This window comes from Saccostrea cucullata, unplaced genomic scaffold (genome assembly GCF_032062105.1).
Source record: "Saccostrea cucullata isolate Sc308-1 unplaced genomic scaffold, CSIRO_AGI_Scuc_v1 ctg16753, whole genome shotgun sequence".
Classification (NCBI taxonomy): domain Eukaryota; kingdom Metazoa; phylum Mollusca; class Bivalvia; order Ostreida; family Ostreidae; genus Saccostrea; species Saccostrea cuccullata.
In genome coordinates, this window is record NW_026930277.1 from 1 (window position 1) to 10,566 (window position 10,566).

The 10,566-nt window shown below is 31.8% G+C and overlaps 1 protein-coding gene across 1 annotated transcript; it reads left to right on the forward strand.

Annotated features, from left to right (window-relative positions):
- The first annotated feature begins 5,477 nt into the window (after window positions 1-5,477).
- LOC134283540 (uncharacterized) lies at window positions 5,478-9,969 on the forward strand. Its single transcript, XM_062766051.1, has 4 exons — window positions 5,478-5,846; window positions 5,965-6,032; window positions 8,034-8,168; window positions 8,412-9,969. Exons 1-4 carry the CDS (start codon window positions 5,689-5,691, stop codon window positions 8,900-8,902), a joined length of 852 nt encoding a protein of 283 aa, XP_062622035.1. The 5' UTR covers window positions 5,478-5,688; the 3' UTR covers window positions 8,903-9,969.
- Window positions 9,970-10,566: the final 597 nt, after the last annotated feature.

The following is a 10,566-nucleotide window of genomic DNA, read 5'->3' on the forward strand; positions in this document are numbered from 1 at the left end:
ATAGGTCCTTAATGGTGGTTTAATGGTTGTCTTTAAGTCACCATTAAACACCTTTAAGTAACATTTACACCACCATTAAGTTACCATTAAGCCAACTCTAAGTCCTTAATGGGTGCTTAAATGTAGCTTAATGGTAGCTTAATGGTGGCTTACAGGTCCTTAATGGTAACTTTTAGACCACCATTAAGTCACCATTAAGCTACCATTAAGCTAGACTTACAGGTGCTTAATGTCCAAACTCCATTAAGCTACCATTAAGCCACCATTAAGTCACATTACGCAGTCGATAATATTGTTTATATGGGTGAAAAATTATTTTTATAGTGATTTGTTATCAATATTATAAATGTAGAGTTCGCTTATATCTTGATTTGGTAAAAATTATGAAAAAGAACGAAATTCAAAGTCAAAAAAAAAAAAGAAAAACGCCACAGTCGGAGCGCGATCCCATGACCTTAGGGTTGCAAGGCGAACGCCTTATCCATTAGGCTATCGCCGCTCTTGATAAAAAGTGAAAATATTAAATATTTGACCTTTATTTTTTTCAAAATTTGTTTGGACTTGTAATTGTAAAGGTATTTGCTAGTATTTTGTTGAACATTTCCAAAAGTCTTGAATTGATTTATTTATCAAAATATAAACAATTTTATTTGTGGATCTTAATACATTACACGGTGTGTAATAATTATTTATTTTTAAAAATCATATACACTAAAAATAAGAACAACGCATGTAATAATGTTTTATTTAAAAAAAATAATATATGGTTCTGATACAGGATGTTTTGTTTTATTTTCACTTTAAATGATTTTAAGAAAAAATTAGACACCTCGAGCAAGCCACTGTGGCTATTAGCTTACTTCGTTCCCAGTGATCAAGTTTATGCATGTTGACAAAAAAACTCGTAGAAATTATGATCGAGATAGAATTATGAGATGGAATAGATTTTGCGTAAATGATATTAAAATAACTAAAAGTTAGTTCAAAGATTCTATATAAGATGCGTAAAAGTTTAATGAGGGTTGACCATTAAGTCACCATTAAGCTCAGCTTAATGGTGGCTTAATGGTAGCTTAATGAAGTTTGGACATTAAGCACCTGTAAGTTGCAGCTTAATGGTGGCTTAAAGGAATTAACTTCTTTAAGCCACCATTAAGTCACCATTAAGCTACCATTAAGCGATTGCTTAAAGGTGGTCTTTCGTCTTGTGTACGTAAGTCGTTATTACTCAAATCAACTACGTCCCCAAATAGTTGTAACAACACCCCCCTCCCCCTCTTCATAATATGTATAATAAAATAATGTATTTTAAATTCTTCTTAGAACCTTACTTTTTTTCCTTAGAACTCGCTAAAATTAATAAAAAGGCCTTATTTTAACTTTACGCCCTAACTTACGCCTACCCATGAGTAGACGTAAAATTTTGGCCTAAATTTAGTCAGGCGTAATGATACGCTCTTAATGAAATGCAAATATTCGTGCTAGTCCCGACTTTACGCCGGCGTAGCGCTACGACTGGGCGTACGACCTTTGATGAAACGGGCCCCTGGGTATCAACTACAAATGATTCTTTTTAAAATTAAAGTTTAATTTAATTTTCGCTAGTAAAATTTAATCATATATAAATTAATGATTTAAAAAAATGAAAAAAAGATTTTAAATATTCCTTTTCTAGTTGTTCACTAGTTCGTCTAATTAAAACGAAGCAAAAATCATTTTGTTTTCATCTTGAATCATTTAAAGCCATATATGGCGTATGTACAATGAAAATTATTAGACTAAAATTATAAGAACTTATTACTTGTATCATTACTTTATATAAACATGATAAAGATAGAAATTTTCCGTAAATTACAAAATCTAAGTCAATTGCGTTATAAAGATATCAAAATTTAATTTGGATTCTCGGAATTTTCTCCGACTTGGAAGAAAATACAAAAGATTTAAATAACACATTACAGAGAAGATAAAATAGTATTATTAGATAAAACGAGGTGTTCTCCGTGCTCCGAATTGTATGAAAAGCTTTAATTTATATGTATTGACTATATTTCTTTACTTAATTTTGTATTTTTCAAAAATATAGTTTTTTGATCAGTTACGCCATATATGGCTTTAAAAAAACGCTTCATAATTGCATGACACTTATCATTGAGCTGATTGAGTAAATGTATATAATTTAATAATGAGATGTCTGTGAGGCATATATGTAAAAGCAAATATTGCTATATTAAACAAAGGAAAGGGGGGAATTCAAATTAGGAAATAAAAGATCGTTTTTAAGTAAATCAGTCTTGTAGTACTGCAAAATGGATGCAGTTATGGAGATTTATGGATAATATGAGCATGCTGTCTGGAATATTTCCATATTAGGGAATTTAATAGCAAAAAAGAGTGAAAATACCGGTGGTGCTTTTCATGTATTACATGTGTATTTTAAAATTCCTAATAGCCCAAGGGGATTCCTCAGTGTAGAAAACCACTAGCCCCATCCTCAAAAATGGAAGCCCCGGGTGTAGCGCGATGCTAATTACACACCCATCATGTGAAATAGTTATAGTAGCCCTATATCAATTTCAGTATTGTTTTAAATTAATGAAAACAAATGACAAAAACAATAATTAAAAAAAAATCAAAATAAAGCAGCCACTCAGTCAAAATCAAAGACAAAAAGAAGCACTGTTTTGACTGAAAGATTTTCAGTAATACAATGAATCTCTTAAGTTACATATCAGATGAGATAAACTTACATATATTTATTTAGTGGTTGTCAATTATCCTATTTATCATCATCTCAGCTCACTTTGCGATTGTAATACTGTCTACATGAACCGATAATTTAGAGCTGATTTATGAACACACGATTGTTAAAATTTTCATTTCCCTATCCAATATACATTGTCAGAACATACTTAGTTGGTTATGATATAAAATTAAATAATAAACACTTTCGATTTATTAAAGATTATCTAACAATATACGATCATTTACTAAATACTTCTCGACCTCAAGCGAGTTAAAAAGACAGAGAAAATTCAAAATACAAACAAGTGCAACTTAGTATTAATTGTTCCGATATATATTTTAATTTTGTGCGCAATTGTTTTCAAAATTACATTAAAATCAATTTTCCTTAAACAAGAACCCAGCAATAGATAAATATTAATCGAATAAACTCACCTTTTCTCTTGTCAATCAGACAACCTTGTTGACATTAAGTGTTTCTTAGTCGCCATATTTTTTTCCATGAAAACAAACGTTGTTATGATCAGGATCAACGGAAGTTGAATTTCGGAACTCTCGAGAATTTAGAGTTCCGAATGTAAAACTGAAACAACAAAACACGGTGCGTCCGTGAAAGCAACTTTTTTGGACACTTTTTTGGACAAATCGTCGTGTCCAAGTTTTGTTGGGTACTAACCTGCAAATACCCAATTAGGGTGTTTCAAGCATATTCAGCGACACTTCTTATTGGGTATACCCAATAAGCAAAAAGTACCCAATAAGTACAATCTTGGCATGAAAAATACCCAATAAATGCACTCTCGTAAACACAGACGGACGGACGGACGGACAAACCCAAATTAATATCCCCCACTTTTCAAGCGGGGGACAAAAATTGACTTTAGTAGAAGAGACAAAGGAGGGAACTGCACATTTTCAGGCTATTTCCATGATAAGAGTACAGATGAATGCAGAGGTAACAATATGAGCTTTGTTTTAATAGTTGAACCTATGTTAAAGAAAATAAAAAATCATTTAATCAAAAGAAATTTTTAATTGTTTTATAGTCACTAATAATTTAGAAATTAAATTTTTGATTACAAATACATACATGTGTCTTTCGAGACTCGAAATACTAATTTTAAGATGCTATTCTCTTGTGTTTTAGAGTGCCCTCCGGGCTACTTGCCATATAATCATTGCTCGCATAGGTGCCGTTACCCTGGATATGGCAAAAATTGTCAGAAAGAATGCTTATGTAATGAAGAATATTGTGATTTTCAGATGGGCTGCACTAACTCTACTGGTAAACTTGTTTGATTGATTGATTGATTGATTGATTGATTTTTTTATTGTTTAACGTCCCTCTCGAGAATTTTTCACTCATATGGAGACGCCACCACTTGCCGGTGGAGAGCTGCAAATTTTGTCCTATACTCGGCACTCAGGGTCATTGAGCAGAGAGGGATCTTTTTCGTGCCAGCACCTACTGCGACACGGGACCTCGGTTTATACGGTCTCATCCGAAGGACCGAAGTACTGAACGTACAAATATATTAACAATAGTACCTATCATAGTTTCAGCGTTAGTATTTCTTTTATTTTTAATTCTATCAACATTTTTCCTCATTCGTCGAAAAACTAGGCATACTGCACCACAAGCAGATACTGCTTCCTTTGAAGAAAATAACTTGCATAATGTGGTGGACGTATTTCCTTCAGGGTTAGGCCCTCAGAATCACGCAGTAGAAGATGTTAATCTTATAAACGAAGATCTTCAAATGATGGAGGACGAAAATCCGACAGGATTCGAAAGAAGCATAGGGAAAAAGAAAACAAATACTTTGAAAATGAATACTGAAGTTACCAACATAAGAGAGAGAGAAAATATATATACATTAGCATTTGCATCCTTTGGAAGTGTGATGATGGAAAAGTCGGTTCACGATTATTCCCCGCTTCAATTCAACTAATCACCTTATACCTTTTGAACGCAATTTACATTTAATAAGTGCTTATCAAAATACAGACACTGTGTTACATCCGAAATTAACTACATTCATTGTAAAACGCTTAGTGTAAAAACGTATTATAGGTTCATTCTTCTGATTTTTTTACTGTAAATCATAAAGAAAATATGTATAAGAAACATATAAAAACCGTTTCATTCATAGTTACATTTTTTAACGTGAATAAAGAATGTAAAACTATTTTCATTCACTAATATTACAGGTAAGAGTAGATCGCCCAGTCTGACATCTAAATTGTTTCATGATCGTGTCTACAATATTTTTTTAATTTAATATTTGTGGACATATGCTTTATTCATTTATTATGGTATACATCTACATATGTGTGATTATACTAATAAACAAATTTTCAAAACTTATAGAATTAACGATAATTTAAGTAAAAACACCCAATATAAAAACTATGTTGTGCAGGTGATAGTTCCAAGCTGCTATTATTAAACTCATTATTATTTTCATGAATAGCAAAAAGCATTTTTCATAAAATAAATAGTAACGTTTGGGCAGTGAGGTCATCAACGATAGGCTGACATGGTTTTTCTCCGTCGATTTTGACACTGTTTCATGAATTTTCCTCTCTTTATTATATATTTTTGTCATTTGCACAACATGTCATTAATTTTCATAGATAATAATTTAATTTTTATTATAGTTTTGGCTTATGTTATGAAGAAAATGAAAAATTCCGAAAATTACAACCAAAAATATTATGCAAAACATTTATTTTCACAAGAAGATGTTCAAGCAACAGTGATGGATCAAGAGGAGGAGGAAAAGGGAAAAATACAGTTTAAATTCCTTTACAGAGGGAAATCAACATTGCTAAAAGTAGATTTTTTATTCACATGATAAAATATTTTTAATTTGCACTTTTGACGCTGACACTTGTGTCGCCTTAAAAAGTTAAGTTTAAATTTTCCATATATGGACATATATGAATACCTTCTTCAATCATGATTTTAAATGCAAGGACGTACATGTACAAATGCATTTTAAAATGTTTGCCGGACTTACATTGATTGAAAATTTTTATATAAAGTCGTTTATTATTTTAATCGTAACTTTTCTAGCAATCATAGAGGGTTGTCAAAAGTGAGTACCTTTGAAATAGATTGTTATCTTTCAATGGACAAAAAAGTGTAAACAAAAAATGCAAAGGTATTAATTTCGAGGTATTTTTTTGTAAAGAAATAAATGATCTTTTTAACAGTGGATCTGAGAAAGGGACTTGCACATGCACTGGGTATTTTTTCGACGAGAGAGCAAAGGTTTGCAAAGGTAATTCTTCTTATTTTTTCAAAATATAATATTATTTACAAAATTTAAAATGTTTTCAAATCAAATCTTCATTTCTTTATCTAAATGCAAATAAATTATCCTTTCTTTAAAACACTACTTCGATTATAATTCAATCAGTGCGTAATAACTAAATAACTACATGCAAACCCAAAACATTTCACTTGTGACACTAAATCTGTAGCGTTATGGTTTTATATATTTGTCTTTGACCATAACGCTACAGATCCCGTAATGCAAAAATGTGCAGTTTACGGCAATATTTTGTGCGCACTTTTGGGGAGAATTTCTCAACTTTCCAGCATCGGTAAATTAACTACCTTTCATCCCCTAATTCTAGGCACATTATTTAACTAATCTTTACATTTTATCCATCTACCATATAGATGGATATAGGTATATATATATATATTATAGGATATAGGATATAGGATATTATAGGAAATAGGATATGGATATATTTTATAGATCCATATATAAAACCATAACGCTACAGATCTGCAGCTACACTTAAGGATATCCGATCCTCAGTCAGGAAGGATAACTCCAAAAATTCATATTTAATTTGAAATGCAGCAAAATGAAGCTTGAAAATAAAAATTTTTCATGCAACAATTTTCATTAAATTCATCTTTATAAGATTCAAAGTTTTTGGAAGTCTTAGAAAGGTCTTATAAAAGTTGACATTTGTGCCCTATAAAAGGACAAAAAATTATATAGTTTTAGAGAAATAAGATTTTCTTGAATCCAGCCTTAGATACCAATGATTATTAGCATGATATGAAATTTGAAATGATTTGTGGTGTCTTGCATTGATAGCAAAAACTTTTTACACTATGTATTATAGAATATCAGACGGAAATAGAAGACAAAAAATACAAAATAAGTATAAAAATCATGACAATTTCTCTGAATGTCTGGATACCTATCGTTTTTTAACCTATAATATATTTGTTGATCAATTTGCAATTAGAAAATGCATAGCTGATATTCCTATTCACTTTTTCTGCAAAAATATTGGAGGTTTGGCGATTTTTCCTATATAATATTAACATATTAACATATAATATAAGATTTACTTCAATCTTTAACTTAAAAGAAATACTGTGGATAAATTTACATAACTCTTTGGATTCAGAGATACTTTTATAAGTATTTTTGATTACTTAACTGCTTATTTTAATATGTTTTACGGTGTGACCGCTGGGGCGAGCGCAGTTTATTTACTATCATAAACCTACACATGTACTGTCTATCATTCAAGAAAAAGAAAGCAAAAAGAATAAAACAAAACAATAAAAAGAAATCATTTCCCAAGCATCGGGATCGAGATTCCAAACTTCTCGGAAGTTTCCGACAAAATCGGAAATACCCGAACCCCTCGTTGAAGTGACGAATGTATGACGTCAGATAAAAAGTTCTGTTGACTTAGGACGCAAACGCTAGTTTTATGGAAAAGAGATTGCATTAAATCGTTGTTTTCAAGTAAGTTGTTGCTATGTTTTAGCCACCATGTTGCTATGCACCGCAACATGTTTTCCGAGTCTCACGGAAGCAACCGACATAACTTCGTCAAAATTCGTAAGTTTCCGGTGACGTCATTTGTATCATTTCCGAAGGGCAAGGTGAAGGCCGGTGTTGTGGCATGGGGGTATTTTTTTGAATAAGGTAAGGCAAAATCATTTCGTTTAGATTTCGGTAAGAAAAATGTTCCTTTAATTTTTTTACTATTTTTTGATTTATTCGCGCAAAGGACATTGGGTAGTGCAGGAATTTGGGAATGTTGCACAGAGAAATTTGGCTGACGTATGTACAGATTTCAATCCGAATTTCCTCTGTTCTTACACGTTAGTCTATTGAGCTCGCTTCGCGAGCGTCGCTTCGCGACGCTCGCTGCGCTCGCTATAAACCTGAGGATCGGACTACCTTAATATTAATAAATAGATCCCTGTGTAATAAGATTGTGTTTTCGATGTATTTTAGAATGTCCCCCTGGTTATATGGGCGTAAATTGTTTACTTAGATGTCGGTACCCGGGATGTGGGCAAGATTGTCAATATGGGTGCTTATGTAATGCAGAGCATTGCGATTTTCGGAGTGGTTGTGTCAACACCACAGGTAAATTCCCTCAAAGTTCTGTAATGATCTGCTCTAAATTTCATAATTTAAATTATTTCTTTACGGCATCAAAAAAGAAATTTAATAATATTTCTATTAAAAGCATAAGTGCAATACCGCATTTAAATTAGACTTTCATATTCTGGTAATTTAGCTTGTTCTAAATTCACTGCTTGACATTTTGTCAAAATTTTTCCTTTAATGCTACAAAACACTGAAAATCATTCTTTATTCTTATTTTAGATAATGGAACGCATATCTTAGTAAGGGATTTATCACACGGACCCGGAAGTCGAATTTCCATTTCCATGTTTATAAAAATCCCTATAATAATAATAGCAGGAATTATATTTCTTTTATTGCTTATTTTAATAAGAATGGTGATAATTTATCGAAAAACAAAGGATACCTTGACAAAGACGAAAATTTCTGATAACCTTGAAGGGAATGATCGAAATACAATGGCTAATGAAATTTTTCAATGCACGCCCCAAAGTAGGTCATCACAGGGAAGTCTCCATCTTGCCTCTTCTGAAAATTTAACCGATAATGCAATTTCTTTTCACGCAAAAGGACGTAAGAAGAAAAGGAATAAAGTGATTGATACCAAAAATACAGGGGTCATGAAAACAACGCAAACAGATAATGTAAAGACACACACGTATTCAACTTTTGCAAGCATTAGAAATGAAATGTTGGGAGATTCTGCTTATGAATATTGTAGACGGAATTAGTCCCCTACCGATGAAACCGGAGGGGACTATAGGTTTCCTCTGCGTCTGTCCGTCCGTTCGTCTGTCTGTCCCCGTTTGTCTGTCAGTCTGTCCCACTTGGTTTCCCGCACTTTTTTCTAATAACTAAAAGATATTGAGCTGAATTTTAATACGTGGGTGTATCTTGATGAGTTACAGATCAAGTTTTAATATCGTTCCGATTCAATGATTGAACCGGCCTTTTCAAATGTTCAGGGTTTTCCGCACTTTTCTCCTAAACGCTTGCAGATATTGAGCTGGTTTTAAGTATGAGACTTTACCTTAATTAGTCATAGATCAAGTTTGCATTTCGTTCTGCTTAATTGATTTTTGAAAGAATTATGGTATTTTTATTTTTTTAATTTTATAATTGGATTAAAAATAGGGTTCGTGATGCACTACATTTATGTCGTGATGCACTCAATTTATGTTCTAAACGAGATTGTCATGAATTGAAACTTGCTGGATAGCTTTTATAAATTGATTAGTTATAGATCAAGTTTGCATTTCGTAACATACTTCATTGGTTTCTGAAGGAATTGTGGTATTTTTATTTTTTTATAATTTGATTCACAATAGGGTTCGTGATGGACTAATTTAATGTTGTGATACACTGCTGGATTAATGTTCTAAACGAGATTATCATGATTTGAAACTTGCTGGATACCTTTATAGTGACAAAATATACATCAAGTTCGATTTTTTCTGGTGTAAAATTGATGTTCAACCATGTAAAATAAGCTGTTCTGATCAAAGCATTTGTGTGTGTCAAATGGCATTCAAAGACGTCACGAGTCTTTCTTTGTAAAGCAGATCCAATACATTTAATTCATATTCAAGTAACAACTAAAATGTCCATATTTAAGAAACAATTATTCATACACAGACTCTAATAAAATGATACCCCAAAGAGAAAAGGGGAACCCGGTAGGGGACATGTATTGCTTATGCAATACTCTCTGAATGCTTGTTGATACATGTACTATTTTCAATCCAATATTTAGAAATTGTCATTGAATCTTTTATCTATCTAATAAATTGAACTTACTTCTAAATATTAATGTCACCTTGTATTAAAAAGGATTAGTTTATTGCTAATACATAATGGTAATGTTATACATTTTATAATAAAATTTAAAATGGTTTTTCTTTATTAACTGTCATTTTATAATCATTTAAAAGAATGTAGATGAACCTTGTTACATTCCACAGTAAATTAATGCTTTGCAAAAAATAGAATTTGAAATTGGTTAAACTTACCGGTAGATGCTTTTGCTTAATATAAATGACAAAAAATAGCACTGCCTAACACGAAAATCCCCCAGTCTATTTCTTGCAGATTAATGTATTTTATAATATTAGACCCCTGATCATCCTTTATCTAGTTTTTGAGTTTCAGATTATTTTACGTAATTTTCATGGATCTTTAACGTAGTTTAAGTACAAGTGTAGTTCGGTGATCCTAAGCCAATCATCCACCTTTTTAAAAACGATTTTAAATTACATGTACATAAACCTTTATCTACATGTAGCTCACCTGAGCCAAAAGCTCAAGTGAGCTTTACGATCACATCTGGTCTGTCGTCTGTACGTACGAAGGTGGAGTCAATAAAAAACTCTTCTTCTAAAGAAGAACTTGGCCAGAA

Coding starts and splice junctions, on each gene's coding strand:
- LOC134283540 (XM_062766051.1), top strand. CDS start 5,689: ATGAATACCTTCTTCAATCATGATTTTAAATGCAAGGACGTACATGTA. Junction 6,033..8,033: donor GAGAGCAAAGGTTTGCAAAG/GTAATTCTTCTT, acceptor GATGTATTTTAG/AATGTCCCCCTGGTTATATG. Junction 8,169..8,411: donor TGGTTGTGTCAACACCACAG/GTAAATTCCCTC, acceptor TTCTTATTTTAG/ATAATGGAACGCATATCTTA.